The sequence below is a fragment of the Pelophylax lessonae genome (assembly GCF_965119305.1).
Source record: "Pelophylax lessonae genome assembly, chromosome: 9".
NCBI classification, from domain to species: Eukaryota; Metazoa; Chordata; class Amphibia; order Anura; family Ranidae; genus Pelophylax; species Pelophylax lessonae.
In genome coordinates this window covers 264,601,936-264,628,740 of record NC_138776.1, presented here as the reverse complement: position 1 = coordinate 264,628,740, position 26,805 = coordinate 264,601,936, and the positions used below count along the sequence as shown (strand labels likewise).

Sequence of the window (26,805 nt, the reverse complement as noted above, 5' to 3'; positions counted from 1 at the left end):
GATTGTCTGGATTTGGCGAGAGGTATAATCTGTGTGCGTAATCTTTGATGTAACCTAATAGAAGAATGGACTCCGAGGAAGCCAGCAGAATGATGAAACACGACGTAGGCTGGAGGGCTGGAGTAGTTCTACATCACAATATGGTGGTGTTACGTAGCAGGGCAGCACATATACATTTTTTTACCTTCTGGGGCAGCCTTTCTCAACCCTTTCAACACGGAGGAACCCTTGAAATAGTTTTCAGGTCTCAGGGAGCCCCTTCTAAAAATGACTATATTTACAACTCATGATATATTAGTGTGATGGTCAGGGCTGGCCCGAGACATTGTGCTGCCTGAGTCCAAGAATCAAATGATGCCCCCCCCACCCCAAAAAAAAAAAAAAATCATGCCCATCAAAGGGCGTGAGCAGGTGGGCCGGGCACGAGGCCAGCCGCATCCACTCCTCCAGTTCCACCCAATAGAAATGCAAGCTGTGCCCGAACATCGGCTGCTGGCAGAGCCGGTGGGAAAGGGATCTTTGTTCTCCTGTTGGTTCCCCGCCCCGGCAGTACACACACCTGAGCTCTTCATGTGCGCTCAGATGTTTACCAGCCGGGGTTAGACTGTGTGTGAGCACCCTCCTGCCTGTGTGTTGAAGGCAGCAGGGTGGCATTGGAGCGGCCCAGGGGGGCAGTTGTCACACACAAAACTGCTGGAAAAAAAATCTTGGCCGTCAGTTTGCTGCCCCTCTCAAAGTGCTGCCTGGGTTCAATGGACCCAGCGGGACCCATGGTAGGGCCAGCTCTGGTGATGGTCGGTGGGATGAATGCTCCTTACACTTGTGGACATTGGGAAGAATTTCCTTCTTCCAGATAGCTAAAAGGGACAATGGTGTCAGTGGGAACTTCTCTGAGAGGCAGAAATTGCCCATTGCTCAAGGAACCCCTAGCAACCTCTGGAGGAACCCTAGGCTTCCACGGAAACCCTGGTTGAGAAACACTGCTCTAGGGATCTGAAATTTAGTCCACTAACTCTTCCTTCTCTACATATCCACCTCCTATGGTTACACACTTCTCACATCTGTGGAACAGACCTTTAATACCATCTGCGTAGAACAGCCTTTCTCAACCTTTTCAACACGGAGGAACCCTTGAAATAATTTTCAGGTCTCAGGGAACCCCTGCTAAAAATGACTATATTTACAACTCATGATACATTAGTGTGATGGTCGGTGGGATGAATGCTCCTTACAGTTGTGGACATTGGGAAGAATTACCTTCTTCCAGATAGCTAATGGGATCAATGGTGTCAGTGGGAACTTCTCTGAGAGGCAGAAATTGCCCATTGCTCAAGGAACCCCTAGCAACCTCTGGAGGAACCCTAGGCTTCCACGGAACCCTGGTTGAAAACCACTGGCGTAGAAGTATGGGAAGAGTTACCTTCTTCCAGATAGCCAAAAAGATCAATGGTGTCAGGGGAAACGTATCTGAGAGGCAGAAACTGCCCATTGTTCAAGGAACCCCTAGCAACCTCTGGAGGAACCCTAGGCTTGCACGGAACCCTGGTTGAGAAACACTGCTCTAGGGATCTGAAGTTTAGTCCACTAACTCTTCCTTCTCCACATATCCACCTCCTATGGTTACACACTTCTCACATCTGTGGAACAGACCTTCAATACCATCTGCGTAGAACAGCCTTTCTCAACCTTCTCAACGTAAAGGAACCCTTGAAATAATTTTCAGGTCTCAGGGACCCCTGCTAAAAATGACTATATTTACAACTCATGATACATTAGTGTGATGGTCGGTGGGATGAATACTTCTTACACTTTAGGACATTGGGAAGAATTACCTTCTTCCAGATAGCTAATAGGATCAATGGTGTCAGTAGGGAACTTATCTGAGAGGCAGAAACTGCCCATTGCTCAAGGGACCCATAGTAACCACTGGAGGAACCCTAGGCTTCCACGGAACCCTGGTTGAGGAACACTGCTCTAGAGCACAAAGCTGGGTGGTTCCCAATGGCCAGCGGCAACCTTTTTACCTGGGGCTATTAGGGTTCCGGTCCAGGCTTGGCTTTTTCCCCTCTAGAAGCCACTAAAACCAATATAGATAGTATTGATCAGTATCCTCAGGATGTATCCAGTAATGACTGAAAAGAACCGGACAGTGAACAGCAAAGTTCCTGTTAAGCCCCGTACACACGCACAGATTGTTGGCCGACCGATCGGCCGTCTTTTGTCCAGTGTTGTTTGTTGGTTGAAATGTGCTCTAGACTTGCACTGGACTTTTGTTGGCCAACAAAAACCAACTTCAGAAGTGATGTCATGTTCTGGTTGACTTTCCGTGTGTTTTTTCTTCTCTGAGCATGCCCAGTCTTGCTCAACTGATTTTTGTCTGCCGAAATCTGTACTGACTGACGGAACAATCGGCCGTTCTGTTGTTGGCCAACAAAAATTTTATAGCCTGCACACCAGATTTTTTTCGGCCGAAAAGTCGCAGTTGGTTGTTGGAAGCATCATACTAACAAGCCGCAAATCGGCCAATCAGACGTTGGCCGACAATTTACGGCCAACAATCTGTGCGTGTGTACGGGGCTTTAGTCAGGAATAATGCTGAGAAAGACCTGTGCCCTGGTGTATTGGATAAAGTTTAGGCATCCCCAAGCATGAGGCATGTCCTGAATCTTACCCTGTCTTAGGCAGGCCATACACAATTCAAATCCAAGCTGGTTTAGCAGGAATCAGCAGAAATTTGAACTGTGTATGGGCAGTACGGGCAGGCTGAATGTACCAAGTTGATTGATCGATCAACTTGGGTACAACCAGTATGCTGGATTCTACCTTCAATTATCCCTAAGTTATGCTATAGCCGCTAGCATAATCACTGTTTTCTCCTGGCTTCCCCCACTGGCAGAAGACAATGGCTCAGCAGGAGGGATTCACACACTAACACTATCTGTGTTGATGGGAGAATCAGGTAAATATTTTCTGCAACTTATAGTTGCAAGAAAGAGATTCACTCAGTGTATGGCCAGTACCCACAATCCTCTGTCTTGGATTGGAAAGGTGACCATGTTGCTAACAAATAAGGAGGAGATACTATACACCATATGAAAGGTCCATCTCTATTCCTCAATATAACGTCATGTTCCCAACAAATGGGGAGGAGAAACTGTACACCATATGAAAGGTCCATCTCCATTCCTCAATATAACGTCATGTTCCCAACAAATGAGGAGGAGATACTGTACACCATATGAAAGGACCATCTCCATTCCTCAATATAACGTCATGTTCCCAACAAATGAGGAGGAGATACTGTACACCATATGAAAGGTCCATCTCCATTCCTCAATATAACGTTATGTTCCCAACAAATGAGGAGGAGATACTATACACCATATGAAAGGTCCATCTCCATTCCTCAATATAACGTCATGTTCCCAACCAATGAGGAGGAGATACTGTACACCATATGGAAGGACCATCTCCATTCCTCAATATAACGTCATGTTCCCAACAAATGAGGAGGAGATACTGTACACCATATGAAAGGTCCATCTCTATTCCTCAATATAACGTCATGTTCCCAACAAATGGGGAGGAGAAACTGTATAACATATATGAAAGGTCCATCTCCATTCCCCAATATAACGTCATGTTCCCAACAAATGAGGAGGAGATACTGTACACCATATGAAAGGTCCATCTCCATTCCTCAATATAACGTCATGCTCCCAACAAATGAGGGGGAGATACTGTACACCATATGAAAGGTCCATCTCCATTCCCCAATATAACGTCATGTTCCCAACAAATGAGGAGGAGATACTGTACACCATATGAAAGGTCCATCTCCATTCCTCAATATAACGTCATGTTCCTAACAAATGAGGAGGAGATACTGTACATCATATGAAAGGTCCATCTCCATTCCTCAATATAACGTCACGTTCCCAACAAATGAGGAGGAGATACTGTACACCATATGAAAGGTCCATCTCCATTCCTCAATATAACGTCATGTTCCCAACAAATGGGGAGGAGATACTGTACACCATATGGAAGGACCATGGGCTATCATAAAAAAAATGCAACTACCACTACTGTACTACTGGAGTGCCACTGCTTACAGAAAACATATGTTGTAATAATATGGGGTAATTAAATATATTTCCAGCCCAAAACGTAGATTTAAAAATTTATGCACATAAAAAAATGCTCTAGAGCAAAAAAACATCAGCATAAAATTGAGATAACATATTATTTTATTGATTCGGTTTTATCTGAAGTATAATATGCGTGTGTCATAATCTATGCAATATAATCGAAGATTGAGCTACAGGACAGAGGGGAAAATATTAAAAGGTAGCGTAGGGTGCAGTTATTAAAGTCACCACAAGATGGCGATATCACTTACTGCACATGGAATGCTCAGACAGGAAATGACAAAGGAGTTCTATAAGGTAAATAGAGGAAGATCTGTGAGAGGAAACATCGCTGGATTACACCGAGGAGGTAATCAGATATTATTTTATATTTACTGTCCGGATACATCCTAAATATAGAACCATTTATCCAACTGTCCATCCAGAGCCTCTGGTTTATAGACCGGATACATCCTAAATATAGATCCATTTATCCAACTGTCTATCCAGAGCCTCTGGTTTGTAGACTGGATACATCCTAAATATAGAACCATTTATCCAACTGTCCATCCAGAGCCTCTGGTTTATAGACCGGATACATCCTAAATATAGAACCATTTATCCAACTGTCCATCCAGAGCCTCTGGTTTATAGACCGGATACATCCTAAATATGGAACCATTTATCCAACTGTCCATCCAGAGCCTCTGGTTTATAGACCGGATACATCCTAAATATAGAACCATTTATCCAAATCACATGACCACGTAGATAAGGAACACTGTCAAATTAAAGAAATAGTATTAGTATTGCGGAAATTCTAGATGAATGCTATACACTCTTACATATTTCTATATGTTGGGAATTTTCGAATTCTTGCAATACGTGTTCAAGCTGATTAACTGCATTGGAGTTTTCCTCTCTGGCCAGTCCCAACTCTACTCTAAATACAAATCCATATCTGCTTACTGCATACTTTAATATGGTGTCCATATGGGGCAGACAAATGCAGTTGAAGGATATTAAACCTGGCCAGGTAGGTGAGGAGGATTCTGGGAGGTCACATGACATCACTCTTATCTCTATTAATAATACACAGACCTGACCGGAGAGGTGAGGAGGATTCTGGGAAGTCACATGACATCACTCTTATCTCTATTTATAAAACACAGACCTGACCGGAGAGGTGAGGAGGATTCTGGGAGGTCACATGACATCACTCTTAACTCTATTAATAAAAACACAGACCTGACCGGAGAGGTGAGGAGGATTCTGGGAGGTCACATGACACCACTCTTATCTCTATTAACCCCTTAAGCCCCGGAAGATATTACCCCCTTCCTGACCAGGGTTTTTTTTGCGATTCGGCACTGCGTGACTTTAACGGACAATTGCGCGGTCGTGCGACGCTGTACCGAAACGAATTTGGCGTCCTTTTTTCCCCACAAACAGAGCTTTCTTTTGGTGGTATTTGATCACCTCTGCGATTTTCATTTTTTGCGATATTAATAAAAAAAATGCGACAATTTTGAAAAAATAAAAATATTTTTCTACTTTGACAGTTAAAAAAATATCCAATATATTCAATTTTTGTCATATATTTCGGCCAAAATGTACTTAGCTACATGTCTTTGACAAAACAATTCTCAATGAGCGTATTTTTAACCGCTTTAAGACCGGAAGATTTTACCCCATTCCTGACCAGGCCATATTTTGCGATTCGGCACTGCGTTAATTTAGCGGACAATTGCGCGGTCGTGCGACGCTGTACCTAAACGAAATTGACGTCCTTTTTTCCCACAAACAGAGCTTTCTTTTGGTGGTATTTGATCACCTGTGCGATTTTTTGATCATGCGCTATAACCAAAAAAAAAGCGTCAATTTTGCAAAAATAACAATATTTTTCACATTTTTTTATATAAAATTCCCCAAAAAAAAATGTAAAAATCAAAATTTTTTAACATTTTTGGCCAATTTGTTTTCTGCTACCTATGTTTGGTAAAAAAAATTGCAAAAAGCGTATTTTTATTGGTTTGCGCAAAAGTTATTGCGTTTACTAACTAAGGGAAAGATTTTTGTCATTTTTGGTGTATTTTTATTTTTTATCGAGTAATGGCGGCAATCTGCGATTTTTTTTTTTTATTTTTTTTTTTGCAGGACTGCGACATTGCGGCGGACAGATCGAACCCCTGACTGACATTTTGACACTTTTGGGGTTACCAGTGACATTACTACAGTAATCAGTGCTATACATATGCACTGTTACTGTAAAATTATACTGGCAGTGAAGGGGTTAACTTTTTTGAGAGGGAGGGGTTAAGTGTGTCCCTAGGGGCGTCTTCCTTACTGTGATTGGATGTGGCTTGAGGTGTAGGAACAGTGATCAACGGTCCTACATTCCTACACAGGGGAGAATGACAGGCGGCTTGTTTACATCAGCCGCCTGCCTTTCTCCCTTCACGGAGGACGATCGCGAGTGACTGGCGGACATCGGGTCCGCCAGTCACATGCACGGACTTCCCAGGGAACGAGCCAGGGCGCGGGCGCGCGTTCGCCCGCTATTGGCTCACAAGCAAGTGACAGGCAAGTGACGTACCCATACGTCACTTTGCCTGGCCGGGGCTGACCGCCGCAGTACATGTACTTGCGGCAGTCGGCAACCGGTTAATAAAACACAGACCTGACCGGAGAGGTGAGGAGGATTCTGGGAAGTCACATGACATCACTCTTATCTCTATTATTATAACACAGACCTGACTGAGGATGTAAGGATTCTGGAAATGTATTTAGTGATGATTTAATTTTGCACAGAATAAATGTGAAGAGGAAATCTTGGTAGTTGAAAACCAGCTGCCAGCCCCATGATCCACCTTTAGATGGACACAAGGATCTCTACAAGGACGTCATGATGGAGAATCAGCCGCCCCTCACATCACCGGGTAAGAGGAGACTTTATTGTAAAGGAGAGAGCAGTACGGAGGATCCACCTAGATCCCCCATCATCTGATAAACACATAGAAACAATGTATTCAGTCAGTGTGTGTGTTTCCTACAGATGGATCCAGTAATGGGAACCCACCAGAGAGATGTCCCCGTCCTCTGTATTCCCGGGATTCCACACCGGAAGATCACACCATCCCCCACCATCATCAGGTAAGTTAAGGTTTTCTGAGATGAGATGAATATCATGGAAATACACCGATGAACCTCACATAAACTCCAAATCACGGGTGGTCACAAGTCTCGAATGTAAAGGTCCTTGAAGTGTTGATTTCGAAAGACCTATAGAAAGGCTTAAGTGCGTATAGGGACATTTCCCCTCCAGTGGACAATGGGTTAGATTTGTGCTGAACACCTGAACAAAGACAAATCATCTCTAAACTGGAAGCAATTCAGATTTGGAACATTGTTGAAAGAGAAGACAATCAAACATCTTCTTCTGTTTGCAAGGCAATAGCAGCCCTAAAGCCCAACCAGTTCCATAACTGAGAAAGATAAATTCTATTTATCAGGGGCGTAATTATAGGAGTCGAAATTTCGACCCGGTCCCATGCAACTCATCTATACACATGGACAGGAGGGGGCAGCGGAGGATATAGAGGAACCGATCCCCCTCAATTTTCCTCCTAAAGCCGCTGAGAGGCCTGTGTAAGGGAGAGGAGGAGCATGGGGTTGGGTCGCCATTGCAACTCCCCTGCCACCCAATCAAGGAATTCAGTTGGGCTGCATCCGTGTAACCAGTAGCATAGACTCAATCCTTGCATTTTGCTGCAGAATAATCCGAGAGGAAGATCTGATTGGGGCGAAGCTTATTGTCTGCCATCATTTCTTACATTCCGAGACGGTGATGATTATACTTACGGATTGAAGGAAGATCATCCGATTTTGGTTGCGTTCTGCAACCCCTATTTTCTATCTATCTATCTATCTATCTATCTATCTATCTATCTATCTATCTATCTATCTATCTATCTATCTATCTATCTATCTATCTATCTATCTATCTATCTATCTATCTATCTATCTATCTATCTATCTATCTATCTATCTATCTATCTATCTATCTATCTATCTATCTATCTATCTATCCTATTCTATTCTATTCTATTCTATTCTATCTATCTTGTCAAAAGTATTGGGATGCCTACCCTTACACGCACATGGACTTTAATGGCACCCCAGTCTTAGTACGTAGGGTTCAATATTGAGTTGGCCCACCCTTTGCAGCTATAACAGCTTCAACTCTTCTGGGAAGGCTGTCCACAAGGTTTAGGAGTGTCTATGGGAATGTTTGACTATTCTTCCAGAAGTACATTTGTGAGGTCAGGATTTGAAGGCCTGGCTTGCAGTCTCGGCTTAAATTTATCCCGAAGGTGGTCTATCTGGTTGAGGTCAGGACTCTGTGCAGGCCAGTCAAGTTCCTTCATCCCAAATTCGCTCATCCATGTCTTTATGGACCTTGCTTTGTGCACTGGTGCGCAGTCATGTTGGAACAGGATGGGACCATCTCCAAACTCCTCCCTCAAAGATGGGAGCATGAAATTGTCCAAAATGTGTTGGAACGCCTTACGAGTTCCCTTCACTGGAACTAAGAGGCAAGCCCAACCCCTGAAAAACAACCCCCACATCGTGGCTCCCCCCTCAGTGATTTCCAGCTCCCCACAGACAGTGCTCTCCAGTCCTCCCCCTGTGCTCTCCATTCCCCTGGTTTTCCATGCTCCCCCCCCCCCCACGCGCCTTCCAACCTCCCTGAAATGCTTTCCAAACCCCCCCCCTTAATTCTCTCCAGTCTCCCCCCCCCTCCTGCCCTTCAGCTCCTCCAGTGCTCTCTGCTTCCCCTGTGCTCTTCTATCTTCTATCATGTCCGCAGCCTCTGACTACCTCCTGTATCATGTCCGCAGCCTCTGACTACCTCCTGTATCATGTGCCTCTGACTACCTCCTGTATCATGTCCGCAGCCTCTGACTACCTCCTGTATCATGTCCGCAGCCTCTGACCATCTCCTGTATCATGTCTGCAGCCTCTGACCTTGCCCTGTATCATGTCCGCAGCCTCTGACCTTCTCCTGTATCATGTCCGCTAAATGTACAGTGTATGTCATAAAACGTTTGACATTTCGACCATGGGAGAGGCAGCGCTGTCTAGCCACGCTAAAGGTGCAAAGCACCAGTCTGCAGCTGCGTGCTTGACAGCTTCCAATCCGATCACTGGCTTTTTCACCCGTGCACCTGAAGTGACACCGGCTCCCAGCTGCGGCAGCGGGGCTTCCATCTCATCCACTGTAAAACAAGGGACCATTTTGAGTCGCGCTGTATCCAGAAACTAAACCCTAACTGCAGAGGTACTGTACACTACAAAGATTGTCATTTATTTTAGTAAAAATATGCTGGGTGTGACATGGATTTTCTTCTTATTTAACATGTATACATAGACATTTCATGAAACTTTAGGTCATGAATATTTACGTGAAGTCATGGAAAAGTCATGGAATTTTATTGGTGAAAATGTGTATGAACCCTTTATATATATATATATATATATATATGTGTATGTATGTGTGTGTGTGTATATATATATATATATATATATATATGTATGTATGTAGTATATATGTATGTATGTGTGTATGTATATGTATATATATATATATATGTATGTATGTATGTCATTTTTTTTATAATTTTTATTATATATTAAGATTCGAAACGTGAGAGATTATAAAGTTGAGGTAAAACAAGAGATGAAAGAGGAGGATGATGAGGATGAGATGATGGAGGAGGCAGAGTTTCCAAAAAGACACAAAGATCTGTTCCAGGACACCATGGTGGAGTCATCCAGCTACAAGAACCCACCAGAGAGATGTCCCCGTCCTCTGTATTCCCGGTATTCCACACAGGAAGGTCACACCATCCCTCACCATCATCAGGTAGGTGGAGTTGGAGTATCTACAACTAATTATTCCAAACTGTATGAGATACTCATCTCTGAGGTCTCCCGGTATTAGTGCTCCTGTTTTGAGGATGGTCCTTGTGTTTTTCTAGGGTGAGGAACTGATTGATATAAAAGTCGAGGTGAAGAAGGAGGAAGAAGACGAAACGTATATGATGGATGACCAGCAATGTATGAAGGAGGATGTGGTTATGGTGACAATCAAAGAGGAGGATCCTTCTCTGTACATCAGCTCAGGTGAGTAATGAGGAGAAACTGTTCACTTTTTTTTAAGGCTTTAAGATATTTTAAATACAATCGAGGATCGGGAGACCTTCACAGATAAAATGAGACTTGGTTATAAATGGTTGACCAGAAAACTAGCGATTCCTGTTTCTCTTGGAAACATCACCTTATGCTTATCTATATTAGGGCTAAGTGGCCTTCAATAATTCAAGCAATGTCGTGTCACAAATGTCGCTATAATCTAAAGCTAGGCTTCGTGAGAACCAGTTAGCACCCAATTGCTGATACAGTGCGTTGAAAAAGTATTCACACCCCTTGGAATTTTCCACATTTTGTCATCTTACAACCCAAAACGTAAATGTATTTTATTGGGATTTTATGTGATAGACCGACACAAAGTGGCCATAATTGTGAAGTGGAAGGAAAATGATACAAATAAATCTATGAAAAGTGTGGGGGGCATTTGTATTCACCCCCCTTTACTCTGATACTTCGAACTAACATCTTGTGGAACCAATTGCCTTCAGAAGTCACCTAATTAGTATATAGAATCCACCTGTGTGTCATTTAATCTCAGTATAAATACAGCTGTTCTGTGAAGCCCTCAGAGGTTTGTTGGAGAACCTTTGTGAAGAAACCGCAATATGAAGGCCAAGAAACACACCAGACAGGTCAGGGATAAAGTTGTGGAGAAGTGTAAAGCAGGGTTAGGTTATAAAAAAATCTCCCAAGCTTTGAAGATCTCACGGAGCGCTGTTCAATCCATCATCGGAAAATGGAAAGAGTATGGCACACTTGCAACCCTACCAAGACATGGCCGTCCACCTAAACTGACCGGCCGGGCCCCTACCAAGACATGGCTGTCCACCTAAACTGACCGGCCGGGCCCCTACCAAGACATGGCTGTCCACCTAAACTGACCGGCCGGGCCCCTACCAAGACATGGCTGTCCACCTAAACTGTCCGGCCAAGCCCCTACCAAGACATGGCTGTCCACCTAAACTGACCGGCCAGGCAACCCTACCAAGACATGGCCATCCACCTAAACTGTCTGGCCGTCCACCTAAACTGACCGGCCAGGCAACCCTACCAAGACATGGCCGTCCACCTAAACTGTCCGGCCGAGCCCCTACCAAGACATGACCGTCCACCTAAACTGTCCGGCCGAGCCCCTACCAAGACATGGCCGTCCACCTAAACTGAGAAGTCGGGCAAGAAGAGCATTTATCAGGGAAGCAGCCAAGAGGCCCATGGGAACTCTGTAAGCTTTGAAGATCTCACGGAGCGCTGTTCAATCCATCATCGGAAAATGGAAAGAGTATGGCCCAACTGCAACCCTACCAAGACATGGCCGTCCACCGAAACTGACCGGCCGGGCAAGGAGAGCATTCATCAGAGAAGCAGCCAAGAGGCCCATGGGAACTCTGTAAGCTTTGAAGGGCTCACAGAGCACTGTTCAATCCATCATGGGAAAATGGAAAGAGTATGGCACAACTCCAACCCTACCAAGACATGGCCGTCCACCTAAACTGAGAGGTCGGGCAAGGAGAGCATTCACCAGAGAAGTAGCCAAGAGGCCCATGGGAATTCTGTAAGCTTTGAAGGGCTCACGGAGCGCTGTTCAATCCATCATGGGAAAATAGAAAAGAGTATGGCACAACTGCAACCCTACCAAGACATGGCCGTCCACCTAAACTGAGAGGTCGGGCAAGGAGAACATTCATCAGAGAAGCAGCCAAGAGGCCCATGGGAACTCTGGAGGAGCTGCAGAGATCCACAGCTCAGGTGGGAGAATCTGTCCACAGGACAACTATTAGTCGTGAGCTCCACAAATCTGCCCTTTATGGAAGAGTGAGAAAAAGAAAGTCATAAGTCCCGTTTGCAGTTTACGAGAAGCCATGTGGGGGACACAGCAAACATGTAGAAGAAGGAGCTTTGCTCAGATGAGACCAAAATTGAACTTTTTGGCCTAAAAGCAAAACGCTATGTGTGGGGGGGAACACTGCACATCACCCTGAACACACCATCCCCACTGTGAAACATGGTGGTGGCAGCTTCATGTTGTGGGGATGCTTTTCTTCAGCAAGGACATGGAAGCTGGTCAGAGTTGGTGGGAAAATGGATGGAGACAAATACAGGGCAATCCTAGAAGAAAACCTGCAAAAGACTTGAGACTGGGGCAGAGGTTCACTTTCCAGCAGGACAACTACCCGAAACATCCAGCCAGAGTTACAATGGAATGGTTTACATTAAAGCTTATTCATGAGTTAGACTGGCCCAGTCACAGTCCAGACCTAAATCACATTGAGAATCTGTAGCATGGCTTGAAAATTGCTGTTCACAGACACTCTCCGTCCAATCTGACAGAGCTCAAGATATTCTACAAAGAAGAATGGGCAGAAATGTCCTCTCTAGATGTGCAAAGCTGGTAGAGACATCCCCAAAAAGAATTGCACCTGTAATTGCAGGGAAAGGTGGTTCTACAAAGTATTGACTCCAGGGGGTGAATACAAATGCAGCCACACTTTTCACAGATTTATTTGCATCATTTATAATTTTCTTTCCACTGGTCTATCACATAAAATCCCAATAAAATACATTTACGTTTTTGGTTGTAACATGACAAAATGTGGAAAATCTCATGGGGTGTGAATACTTTTTCAAGGCACTGTAAACAACGCATCTAATTTCCTGACTACCTATCACATTCTTAGAGGCCCTGGCGTATCAGGACAACAAAAACACCCACAAAATGACCACATTTTTGGCATTATTTAGGCATAATTCGAATTACGCCCCAAAACACATTCTGCTACTCCTCCCGAGTATGGAGATACCACATGTGTGAGACTTTTTCATAGCCTAGCCACACAGAGGGGCCCAAAATCCAAAGAGTACCTTCAGGGTTTCTAGAGGCATACATTATGGATTTAATTTCTTGACTACCTATCACATTCTTGGAGGCCTTGGAACACCAGGACAGCAGAAATACTCACAAAATGATCACAATTTGGAGAGTAAACACCCCAAGGTATTTTCTAAGAGGCATGGGGAGCCTTTTGAAGATTTTATTTATTGTGCCACAAGTTTTTGGAAAATGCAGAAAGAAAATTCAAGTTTTTTTTTACACAAAGTTCTCAATAAGATGTTTCTCACATACGCCATAAGCATAGAGTAGGGAAATTACACATGTGTGACACTTTTTTCACAGCCTAGCCACACAGAGGGACCCAAAATCCAAGGAGTACCTTCAGGGTTTCTAGAGGCATAAATTATGGATCCAATTTCCAAAGTATAGTTTAATAAAGTCACAATATAAGGGATGGGTTTTCTTGGCCTTCCAGGTGTAAAGACAATGACATTCTAAGCCTAACTCTACAGAGGTAGCAATAATTAGAGGGTGAAGGAAGGTCCATCACTATTCTTCGTCCTAACAATGTCCTCGTGTTACCTAGTATGGTTCGGGTGTATCATCTGATCTGATTTATCTTTGTCTTTTTCTGTTATAATTGTACCCACGTCAATGATGGAGCTCTGAGAAAGTGTTGAATGATAGACATGACTTCTGAATACAAGGATTTTAAAATCAAACATAACCTATATTAAAAATTGTTTTTCGGCAGATGGACAGTACTCTTGGAATTCAAATACATCAGAGGGATGCTTTAATACATCTTCAGGTGGCTCTGTAGCCAAAGAGAGTGACATTGGACAATATTCTTCCAAAGTAACATTGACATCATCAATGGTTCCTTCTGATCCTCCTGATAAACCCCATACTATGACTTCACATGGCCATCTAAGATCAATAGATCCTTCTAATCCCAAGAAATTGTCTCATAAATCCCGTACTATGACTCCAGATATCCATCTGAGATCATTGGATCCTTCTAATCCTGAGGAATCATCTCGTAAATCACATACTATGACTTCAAATGTCCATCCAAGGTCAAAGGGTCCTTCTAATCCTGAGAAATCTTCTGATAAATCCCATACTATGACTTCACATGGACGTCTAAGATCAATGGGTCCTTCTAATCCCAAGGAATCATCTCCTAAATCACGTATTATGACTCCAGATGTTCATCTGAGATCAATGGATCCTTCTAATTCTGAGGAATCGTCTCATAAATTACGTACTATGTCTTCAGATATCCATCTGAAATTAATGGATCCTTCTAATCCCGAGGAATCTTCTGATAAATCCCATACTATGACCTCAGATGTCCATCTAAGTTCTCACAGTGCTGAGAGGTCAACAGACCCATACAATCGCCAGAAATCCTCTTCAAGCCACGAGGCGGCTCACACAGGAGAGAACTCATTGTCATGCGAGGTGTGCGGGAAATCATTCACTAAGAAAAAAGCACTTCTTAAACACCATAAAATTCACAAGAACGAGCGTCCTTATTCATGTTCGGAGTGCGGAAAAAGTTATTCTGACAAAAGAAACCTTGTTATACACCAGAGAATTCACACCGGTGAGCGTCCCTTTTCCTGTTCAGAGTGCGGGAAATGTTTTTCCAAGAAAGAAACGCTTCTTATACACCAGAGAATTCACACTGGTGAGCGTCCCTTTTCCTGTTCAGAGTGCGGGAAATGTTTTTCTCAACAAGGATGTCTTCGTAAACACCAAAGAAGTCACACTGGCGAGCGTCCCTATTCGTGTCCGGATTGCGGGAAAAGCTTTTCGAAGAAAGTTTCCCTTTTCACACACCGGAGAAGTCACACGGGTGAGCGCCCCTTCTCCTGTTTAGAGTGCGGAAAATGTTTTACCGACCAAGGAAACCTTCGTAAACACCAGAGAATTCATTCGGGCGAGCGTCCCTTTTCCTGTTCAGAGTGCGGAAAATGCTTTTCTGAGCAAGGAAACCTTCATAAACACCAAAGAAAGCACACTGGTGAGCGCCCCTTTCCATGTACAGAGTGCGGAAAACGCTTTTTCCAGAAGAAACAGCTTCTTCTACACCAGAGAAGTCACTCCGGTGTGTATCCTTTTAGTTGTTTAGAGTGCGGAAAACATTTGGCAACGAAAGAAAATCTTATTAAGCACCAGAGAGTTCACTCAGGCGAACGCCCTTTTTCGTGTTCGGAGTGCGGGAAATGTTTGACTACAAAAGAAAACCTTGTTAACCACCAGCGAATCCACTCAGGCGAGCGTCCTCATTCGTGTCCCGAGTGCGGAAAATCTTTCACTCGGAAGGAGCACCTTGTAAGACACCAGAGAATTCACTCGGGTGAGCGCCTCTATTCGTGTTCAGAGTGCGGGAAACGTTTAACCACCAGAGAAACGCTCGCTTTGCACGAGGAGACTCACTCAGGCGAGCGTCCTTATTCATGTTCAGAGTGCGGGAAATGTTTCACCACGAAAAAAAACCTTGTTAATCACCAGAGGCGTCACTCAAGTGAACGTCCCTATTTGTGTACAGAGTGCGGGAAATGCTTCGCTCAGAAACATTTACTTCTTACACACATAGCCAAACACAGCTCGGAGGATCCCAACAGCTTGCAAAGTGAGGTAAATGTTGTGCAGATCCCATAAGTCTAATCGGAGAGAAGACCTCTGCTGACGCGTTTTGACAAATATAAGATGGCTTTGATGGGGGTGGGACAGTTCAGTCCATAGAACCCCTGGAGGATAATAAATGGGTTCATCATGGGGTACATCCTGGCAAAAAAATGCTACATTTGTAGGTGGAGCTTATTAGGGATGAGTCTTCTGTTGGCTTCTTCTGGTTTCTTGGAGACTCCAAATGGTGGTAGTCCCCTCCCCCAACTTTGCGGTATTCTCCGTTCTTCCTTTTTTTATTTTCCGTTTTTACATACGATAAAATAAAAATACAGTGGTGGGTCCTTGTAATAGGCTACGCCGGGGAGCAAAACCAGGAACTCGGAGATATGGGCCTATCAGGGAACAACTATGAGCCCCATGAGACTCAGATTTTCCAAGGTCGTGGAATGGCCTAAGAGGTAGAAACGCATCAGAGAAAACTGGGGGCTTACGTGAAAACATTTGCGGTTTCGGTGTAGTTTGTATACCCATAAGTATTTTAGCAACATGGCGGGCGGAGTTGTATATAGTTGGAGCGCTATATATAGAAAATGGCCCTGAAAAGTTCAATAGGACGTGTTGGTACAAAACGTACGGACGTGCGTGACTTCATTTTTCCATCACAATGACGGCGGTTCACTATATTACTCAAAGTATTGGGGCGCCAGCCTTTACACGCAGATGAACTTTAATTTCATCCCAGTCTTAGTCCGTAGGGTTCAATATTGAGTTGGCCCACCCTTTGGAGCTATAACAGCTTCAACTCTTCTGGGAAGGCTGTCCACAAGGTTTAGGAGTGTCTATGGGAATGTTTGACCATTCTTCCAGAAGAGCATTTGTGAGGTCAGAATGAGAAGTCCTGGCTCGCAGTCTCCGCTCAAATTCATCCCGAAGGTGTTCTATCAGGTTGAGGGCAGGCCAGTCAAGTTCCTCCACCCCAAACTCGATCATCCATGTCTTTATGGACCTTGCTTTGTGCACTGGTGTGCAGTCATGTTGGAACAGGAAGGGGCCATCCCCAAACTCCTCCCACAAAGTTAGGAGCATGAAATTGTCCAAAATGTCTTGGTATGCTGAGGCCTTAAGAGTTCCCTTCACTGGAACTAAGGGGCCAAGCCCAACCCTTGAGGTCTTGGTATGATGACGCCTTATGATTTCCCCTCACTGGAACTATGGGGCCAAGGCCAACCCCTGAAAAACAACCCCACACCATGATCCCTCTGCCACCAAATGATTTGGACCAGTGCACAAAGCAAGGTCCATGAAGACAGGCCAGTTATGTTACTCCACTCCACACTCGCTCATCCATGCCTTTATGGACCTTGCTTTGTTAAGAGAAGTCTTAAGGCGTCAGCATATCAACACATTTTGGGCAATTTCATGCTCCCAACTTTGTGGGAAGAGTTTGGGGATGGCCCCTTCCTGTTCCAACATGACTGCGCACCGGTGCACAAAGCAAGGTCCATAAAAACATGGATGAGTGGAGGAACTTGACCTGACCTCAACCCAATAGAACATATTTGAGCCTCCTGCCCTCACAACAATGTCTTGTCTAACAATGATTTGGATAAGTGCAAAAAGCAAGGTCCATAAAGACATTGATGAGTGAGTTTGGGGTGGAGGAACTTGACTGTCCTACACAGAGTCCTGACCTGAACCTGATAGAACACCTTTGGGATGAATTAGAGCGGAGACTGCCAGCCAGGCCTTCTCTTCCAACATCAGTGCCTGACCTCACAAATGCGCTTCTGGATCAATGGTCAAACATTCCCATAGACACACTCCTAAACCTTGTGTACGGCCTTCCCAGAAGAGCTGAAGCTGTTATAGCTGCAAAGGGTCGGCCAACTCAAAATTGAACCCTACGGACTAAGACTGGGATGCCATTAAAGTTCATGTGTGTGTAAAGGCAGGGTCATCCATGTCTTTATGGACCTTGCTTTGTGCATTGTTCCAAATCATTTGGTGGGTGGGTGGGGGGGGGGGGGGAGATTATGGTGTGTGGTTGTTATTCAGGGGTTGGGTTGGGCCTGGCTCCTTAGTTCCAGTAAAGGGAACTCGTGAGGTGTCAGCATACCAAGACATTTTGGACAATTTCATGCTACCAACTTTGTGGGAAGAGTTTGGGGATGGCCCCTTCCTGTTCCAACATGACTTCACACCAGTACACCAAGCAAGGTCCATAAAGACATGGATGAGCGAGTTTGGGGTAGAGGAACTTGACTGGCCTTCTCAGAGTCCTGACCTCAACCCGATAGAACACCTTTGGGATGAATTAGAGCGGAGACTGCGAGCCAGGCCTTTGTCTAACATCAGTGCCTGACCTCACAAATGCGCTTCTGGAAGAATGGTCAAACATTCCCATAGACACACTCCTAAACCTTGTGGACAGCCTTCCCAGAAGAGTTGAAGCTGTTATAGCTGCAAAGGGTGGGCCAACTCAATATTGAACCCTACGGACTAAGACTGGGATGCCATTAAAGTTCATTTGCAGGTGTCCCAATACTTTTGGTAATATAGTGTATATGTAGAGGACTGCAGAGAAAGGGAGATGGTGGGGGATTAGCATAGGTGCTGTGCATGCCCGGTAGGTCATGGTTGAAAACTATGTAACTATTTTACAATAATGTAAACATTTATACAAAAAAAGTGGAGTAGAATATGAAGATTACAGTCACATGACTAAAGTACCGATCCTTCTACTCTTCAAGCTTTGTAATTTGAGCCTCGTATGTTGTATTTCAATGTTCAGTTTGTTCTTCATTCTGTAGTTTCATCTTTATATATAATAAAATTTATCATATAGTTTTTTTTTTGTTTTATTTTTTATTGTCTGGATGTGATGTGAGGTATAATCTGTGTGTGTAATCATCGATGTACCCTAATAGAAGAATAAACCACGAGGCAGTCGGCAAAATGATGAAATGACGTAGATTGCAGTATTCATATATCACAATATGATGACGTTAAATAGCAGGGCAGAATGTATACCCGCTTGAGGATGGCAGTGGGTGTGTCACGTACCTGATAGGAGACTGATATGAAGAGGTTGGCCTCTCTTATATCTCCAGCCCTGGTACCACTGAGAGTGGAGCAGAGGTTACCGAGGGACAAGAGAAACACGAGTGCCAGCAGGTGTTGATAAAAGAACTTGCAGCTGGAGTGGGAAATTCTGGGAAGCAAGTGGACCATCAAAATAGTACCAGTAGCTGTGCTCAGAAAACCAGCCAAGTTTAAAGGGGCCCTCAAATTGTGCTACAGGTTCAGGATGCATGGTTTGTCAGAGCTCTCAGCAAAGTGCAGAGCAGGTGCAGTGGAAAGCCAAGTGAGCACTCCAGCTGGAAGGACAGCCAGGATCCGAGGTAGAAGTGTGGTCACAGGAATAGCAAGGGTCATCTACAGGCGGGCAACGGAGTACCGAATCATATGCAGAGCCGGGGTCAGGAATAAAGCAACATATCAGGATCCAATATCGGGTCGGGGGCAAACCAGGTCAGCAACGAGGGGAACACACAGATGAAAGAGACCAGTCAGCACTTACAGAAGCATAGTTAAATAGCCCAGCTGGCGCCAACATGCATAGCCAAATGGCTGTGTGGATTCTTTCATCAACAAACCCCCCCCCCCCCCACCAACTGTGAGATGCCTGCTGAGCTGTTTCCGTACACCATATGAAAGGTCCATCTCCATTCCTCAATATAACGTCATGTTCCCAACAAATGAGGTGGAGATACTGTACACCGTATGAAAGGTCCATCTCCATTCCTCAATATAACGTCATGTTCCCAACAAATGAGGAGGAGATACTGTACACCATATGAAAGGTCCATCTCCATTCCTCAATATAACGTCATGTTCCCAACAAATGAGGAGGAGATACTGTACACCATATGAAGGGTCCATCTCCATTCCTCAATATAATGTCATGTTCCTAACAAATGAGGAGAAGATACTGTGTGCTATATGAAAGGTCCATCTCCATTCCTCAATATAACGTCATGTTCCCAACAAATGAGGAGGAGATACTGTACACCATATGAAGGGTCCATCTCCATTCCTCAATATAACGTCATGTTCCCAACAAATGAGGAGGAGATACTGTACACCATATGAAAGGTCCATGGTGTTGTGGATCAAAGCATTCCAAAAGATCAAATTATTGCTTTTCATTATAATTTAATGATAAGATATCATAATCTGGGGGGAAAAAAATATAATTCCAGACCAAACTGCAATTTTCAAAATGTGTGCACAAAATAACAAAAAAATTATCTAGAATAACAAAACATCAGGAGCCTGCAGTGGGCATAAGACAAAAAATAATTTATTATTAATTCAGTTATATCTGAAGTATAATGTACGTGTGTCATAATGTATGAAATATAACCGAAGAATGAGCTACGGGTCAGAGGGCAAAATATAAAAGCGTAACGTAAGATGCAGTCATTAAAATCACCACAAGATGGTGACATCACTAAGATTGAGTGGACCGCTCAAGCAGGAAGTGATGTAAAGAAAGAACAGGAAGGATGTAAAGTAACGTGGGAACAGGAAATGACCAAAGAGAAGGCGTTCTATAAGGTAAAGATAGGAACTTCAGTGAGAGAGAAGGACGAGGTAAATAGTAGACATCACTGGATTACATAAATGAGGTAATAAGATATTATTTTCTATTTACACCCAGTAACCCCCCCCCCCCCCGTTATGTTCCGTCCTCTTCCTCCATAGTCACTGTGACGTCTTTTATCTCCAACATCCACTACTACACACATATCACATCCTGTATATTGGAGTTATTTTATAATATGTGTCCCGATGCATCCTAAATATAGAAACATTTATCCAACTGTCCATCCAGAGCCTCTGGTTTATAGACCAGATACATCCTAAATATAGAAACATTTATCCAACTGTCCATCCAGAGCCTCTGGTTTATAGACCGGATACATCCTAAATATAGAACCATTCTATTTCTATATTTTGGATTTCTTGCAATACATGTTCAAGCTAACCAACTGCATCAGAGTAATCCCTCTATGGAGAGTTTGGGGAATGTCACATGACATCCCTCTTATCTCTATTAATAAAACAGACCTGACCGGAGAGGTGAGGAGGATTCTGGGAGGTCACATGACATCACTCTTATCTCTATTAATAAAACATAGACCTGACCGGAGAGATCAAATGATGTAACTAATCGCAAACAAATCATCTCTGTGAAGGTAAGACCATCCTGACTGGAGACGTGAAGAGGATTCGGGAAATGTACTTAGTGATGATATCATTTTGCACAGCATAAATGGGAGGAGAAGAGGAAATCTGGGAAGTTGAAAAAACAGTTGACAATCCCATGATCCCTCTTTAGAAGGACACAAGGATCTCTACAAGGACGTCATGATGGACAATCAGCCGTCCCTCACATCACCGGGTAAGAGGAGACTTTATTGTAAAGGAGAGAGCAGTACGGAGGATCCACCTAGATCCCCCATCATCTGATAAACACATAGAAACAATGTATTCAGTCAGTGTGTGTGTTTCCTACAGATGGATCCAGTAATGGGAAACCACCAGAGAGATGTCCCCGTCCTCTGTATTCCCGAGATTCCACACAGGAAGATCACACCATCCCTCACCATCATGAGGTAGGTCAGGGTTTTTCTAATATGACATCACAATGAATGAGATGAATATGTGCTCAACCTCACATAAACCCAAAATCCCAGGTGTCCACAAGTCTCCAGACTAAAGGTCCTTGAAGTGTTGTTTTCGAAAGACCCATAGAAAGGCTTAAGTGCATATAAGGACATTTCCCCTCCAGTGGACAATGGGTTAGATTTGTACTGAACACCTGAACAAAGACAAATTAATCTCTAAACTGGAATCAATTCAGACATAGAAACATTGTTGAAAGAGAAGACAATCAAACAGACCTAAAGCCCAACCAGTTCCATAACTGACAAAGATAAATTCTATTTATCAGGGGCGTAATTATAGGAGTCGCAATTTCGACTCAGGCCCATGCTCCCAGGGTTGATTTCCAAAGAGGTAGATAGAAAGGCTCAATCAAGGACAATCCGAATAAAGAGGAATCTTCCTTAAACTGGAACTGATTCAGAGAGGAACATTGTTGATGGAAAAGACAATCACACATCTTCCTCTGTTTGCAAGGCTTTAGCAGACGCAAAACACCAACCAGTTTTAAACTAAGAAAAAAAATATATATTTTTGACTAGCACAGGAAAACAAGACTCTTTGCATATTCAACCGTTCTCATTGTATCTCTGTCGAGACTGGCTAACAAACTAATTAATAATAGAACAAAGCTTTCTGTGAAGTTCTCTGCTGAAGAACCAAATCCAGAGAGAGTTCAGTTCAGGGTGTACTGACTTTTTGGGATTTCGTTTCAATGATTACCATAAACAGAACAAGTGGAGAGGGCCATTCTCCTTAGAGAGTAAGGGAACACTAAGGCAGCGATGGAGAACCCTTATGTAGAGCAACAACTCTTTTTTTTCAGATCCTCAGAGAGTTCTTAGCCATGAGGTGCCATGTTGAACTTCCATTGACCAGTATGAGAGAGTGAGAGCGATAACACCAAAGTTAACACACCTGCTCCCCATTCACACCTGAGACCTTGTAACACTAACGAGTGTCATGACACTGGGGAGGGAAAATGAAGAGATAGAATAAAATATTTACAAAAATGTGAGGGGTGTACTTACTTTTGTGAGATACTGTAAGTCACGCATCTTGAGCAAATGCCCCATGAGTAAAATAAAGGTACAATAAAGGTTGAAATCACAATGGAGGATCTGTACGATATCTGCATTGTTACATTTTCTGATATTTTTATTATATATTCAGAGTGGAAACCTGAAAGATTCTACAGTTGGGGTTAAAGAAGAGATAAAAGAGGAGGATGATGAGGATGAGGTGATGGAAGAGTCAGAGTTTCCAAAAGGACATAAAGATCTGTACCAGGACACCATGGAGGAGTCATCCAGCTACAGGAACCCACCAGAGAGATGTCCCCGTCCTTCGTATTCCCGGGATTCCACACAGGAAGGTCACACCGTCCCTCACCATCATCAGGTAGATGGATCCAGTAATGGAAACCCACCAGAGAGATGTCCCCGTCCTCCGTATTCCCGGGATTCCACACAGGAAGGTCACACCATCCCTCACCATTATCAGGTAGGTGAAGATGGATGTCGAGATCGTAAAATTGATCTGACTGTATGAAAATATATTCCATCCCTCACCATCATCAGGTAGATGAGGAACAATCACTGATAGTATCATTAGGATCTGTACATTATCTGCATTGTTACCATTGATGTCATTTTTATTATATATTCAGAGTGGAAACCTGAGAGATTCTAAAGTGGTCGTTAAAGAAGAGATAAAAGAGGAGGATGATGAGGATGGGGTGATGGCGGAGTCAGAGTTTCCAAAAGGACACAAAGATCTCCACCAGGACACCATGATGGAGTCATCCAGCTACAGAAACCCACGAGAGAGATGTCCCCGTCCTCTGTATTCCCGGGATTCCACACAGGAAGGTCACACCATCCCCCACCCTCATCAGGTAGGTGGAGATAGAACATCTACGACTTAAAAATAATTCTAAACTGTATGAGATACTCATCTCTGAGGTCTCCGGGTATTGGTGCTCCTGTTTTGAGGATGTTCCTTGTTCTCATTTTTCGGCTTTAGGGTGAAGAACTGATTGATATAAAAGTTGAGGTGAAGAAGGAAGAAGAAGAGACGTATGTGACAGGTGATCAGCAATGTATAAAGGATGATCTCATTAAGGTGATAATTAAAGAGGAGGAATCGTCTCTAGATGTTACATTTTACCAGTTGGCAACATCAATGGATCCTTCTAATCCTGAGGAATCTTCTCATAAATGCCATACTATGACTTCAGATGTCCATCTAAGATCAATGGATCCTTCTAATCCTGAGGAATCTTCCCATAAATCCCATACTATGACTTCAGATGTCCATCTCAGATGGATGGATCCTTCTAATCCTGAGGAATCCTCTGATAAATTCCATACTATGGCTTCAGATGTCCATTTCAGATCAATGGATCCTTCTAATCCTGAGGAATCTTCTGATAAATCCCATACCACGACCTCAGATGACCATCTAAGTTCTCACGGTGTTGACAGATCAACAGATCCATCCAATTCTCAGAAACCCTCTTCAAGCCATGAGGGAGCTCACACTGGAGGGAGCTCCTTGTCATGTTTGTTGTGTGGGAAAACATTCGCTAAGAGAAGAGGACTTCTAGGACACCTGAAAACTCACAAGGGTGAGCGTCCTCATTCGTGTTCGGAGTGCGGAAAATGTTATTCCAAGAAAGAAAGCCTTGTTCTACACCAGAGAGTTCACACGGGGGAGCGTCCCTTTTGCTGTTCAGAGTGCGGAAAATGTTTCCCTGGGAAAAAAAACCTTGTTTCGCATCAGAGAACTCACACCGGTGAGCGTCCCTTTAGCTGTTCAGAGTGCGGTAAACGTTTTCGTCAAAAAGGATGCCTTATTAAACACCAAAGAACTCACACTGGTGAGCGTCCCTACTCATGTCCGGAATGCGGGAAATGTTTTCCCAGGAAAGGGACCCTTCTTGCACACCAGAGGTTTCATACGGGTGAGCGTCGCTTTTCCTGTTTAGAGTGCGGGAAATGTTTTTTCGGTAAAGGATCCCTTCTTACACATCAGAGAATTCATACGGGGGAGCGTCCTTTTTCCTGTTTAGAGTGCGGGAAATGTTTTCCTGACAAAGGATACCTTCTGAAACACCAAAGAAGCCACACTGGTGAGCGTCCCTATACGTGTTCGGATTGCGGGAAACGTTTTTCTAAGAAAGGATCTCTTCTTACACACCAGAGACGTCACACAGGGGAGCGGCCCTATTCCTGTTCAGAGTGCGGAAAATGCTTTTCTGACCAAGGAAACCTTCGTAAACACCAGAGAATTCATACGGGCGAGCGTCCCTTTGCGTGTTTAGAGTGCGGGAAATGTTTTTCTGACCAGGGAAACCTTCATAAACACCAAAGAAAGCACACTGGTGAGCGTCCCTATTCATGTTCGGAGTGTGGAAAATGTTTTTTCCAGAAAAAACAGCTTCTCTTGCACCAGACAAAACACTCAGGTGAGCATCCTTTTTCATGTTTAGAGTGTGGAAAATGTTTGACCTCGAAAGACAATCTTATTAATCACCAGAGAGTTCACTCAGGTGAGCGTCCTTATTCCTGTCCAGAGTGCGGGAAACGTTTGACCACGAAAGAAAATCTCGTTCATCACCAGAGAATTCACTCAGGCGAACGCCCTTATTCATGTCCGGCGTGCGGAAAGTGTTTCACCAAAAAAGGGGCCCTTGTTAGACACCAGAGAATTCACTCGGGCGAGCGTCCTTATTCGTGTTCAGAGTGTGGGAAATGTTTTGCTACCAAAGAAAGCCTTGTTTCTCATCAGAAAATTCACTCGGGGGATCGTCCTTTCTCGTGTTCAGAGTGCGGAAAGTGTTTTACCATGAAAAAAACCCTCGTTAATCATCAGAGACGTCACTCGAGTGAGCGTCCCTATTTATGTACAGAGTGCGGGAAAGGCTTCATTCAAAAGCACTCCCTTCTTGCACACATGACAAGACACCGCTCAGAGATTCCGAACAACTTTCAGACTTCAGACACATAAGTCTAATCGGAGAGAAGACATCTGCTGACGCGTTTGACAAATATGCAATGGCTTTTTTCGGGGTTGAACTGTTTAGTCCATAGAACCCCTGGAGGATAAAAAATGATTATATAATGGGGTTCATCCTGGCAAAAGTCATGTTTCATGTAGGTGGAGCTGAGTCTTATGTTGGCTTCTTCTGTTTCTTGGAGACTCCAAATGGTGGGATGAGCCTCCTAGAACTGCGATATAATCAGCGGGGCTGAGACTTCTGTTGGGTTCTTCTGTTTCTTGGAGACTCCAAATGGTGGGATGAGTCTCCTATAGTAGCCCCCCCCCCCCCCGCACACTCACACACATTGCCGTATCCTCATTCATTTTTTCTTCCATTTTGCATGCTATACATTAAAAAATGCAGGGTGGTGGTGGCCCCTCGTAATAAACTAAGCTGATATGGAGACCAGGAACTCAATGATATAAGCCCACCAGGGAACACTTGTAGCCTCTCAGATTTTCTGGAAGGAAGGGGGGGGGGTTGAAGATTGGCCCAAGCGGTTCGATCACATCAAAGTAGATAGAGAAGTAAGTGAAAAGATTTGTGTTTTTTTTAGGGGTGTAGTTTCATAGGTGTGTGCAGGGGGCGTGCCTGGGCACACCCTAATCACCCTGGGTGCCAGTGTACAGAAGTGTGTGGGGAACATGACTCCGATGGAAAGGGGACCCGCTGTGTCTGTACCCTGTCATGCACTACACACCGTAATGTAATCACCTATATTTTACCAGCAGCACTGGATCCGCTGCATCATCTCCTGTCCTCCCTCACCAGCCAGGAAGTGGGGCGGGGTGCCTGTGAGCTGGGGGCAGGAGCACTGTATGGTGCCGATCCAGTAAGCAGTTCCCAGTGCTTCTCTCTCACCACCCCTCTTTCTTTCTCTCTCACCCCCCTTACCTTCATCTCTTTCACCCCCCTCTTTCTCACCCCTCCCCTCCACCCCTCTTTCTTTCACCCGTCCTCTCTCACCCTCCCTCACTCTCCTCTCTCTCACCCCCTTACTCTCATTTCTTTTACCCCCCCCCCCTCTCTCACATCTTCGCCCTCTTTCTCTCACCCCTCTCTCTCACATCCTCACCCCCTCTCTCTCACCCTCACCCACTTTCTCACCCTCTCTCTCTCTCTTGCCCCCCCTCCACCCCTCTTTCTTTCTCTCTCATCCCTCCTCTCTCACCCTCACTCTCCTCTCTCTCCCCTTAATCTCATCTCTTTCACCC

At 44.2% G+C, this 26,805-nt stretch overlaps 3 protein-coding genes across 3 annotated transcripts in view; all 3 read left to right on the top strand.

Moving 5' to 3' along the window:
• LOC309564439 (uncharacterized protein) overlaps nt 1-26,805 on the top strand; it is an 81,848-nt gene that overhangs the window by 10,358 nt on the left and 44,685 nt on the right. The window lies entirely within an intron of this gene.
• LOC309563918 (uncharacterized protein) lies at nt 4,386-14,179 on the top strand (the record flags this gene model as incomplete). The annotated part of the gene is made up of 5 exons (XM_082268550.1): nt 4,386-4,448; nt 9,829-10,056; nt 10,172-10,316; nt 13,928-14,052; nt 14,168-14,179. The coding sequence occupies 5 exons, from the start codon at nt 4,386-4,388 to the stop codon at nt 14,177-14,179; spliced, it is 573 nt and encodes a 190-aa protein (XP_082124676.1).
• On the top strand, nt 14,211-25,557 carry LOC309563917 (uncharacterized protein; the record flags this gene model as incomplete). The annotated part of the gene is made up of 3 exons (XM_082268549.1): nt 14,211-15,843; nt 22,720-22,947; nt 23,572-25,557. The coding sequence occupies exons 1-3, from the start codon at nt 14,230-14,232 to the stop codon at nt 25,555-25,557; spliced, it is 3,828 nt and encodes a 1,275-aa protein (XP_082124675.1). The 5' UTR covers nt 14,211-14,229.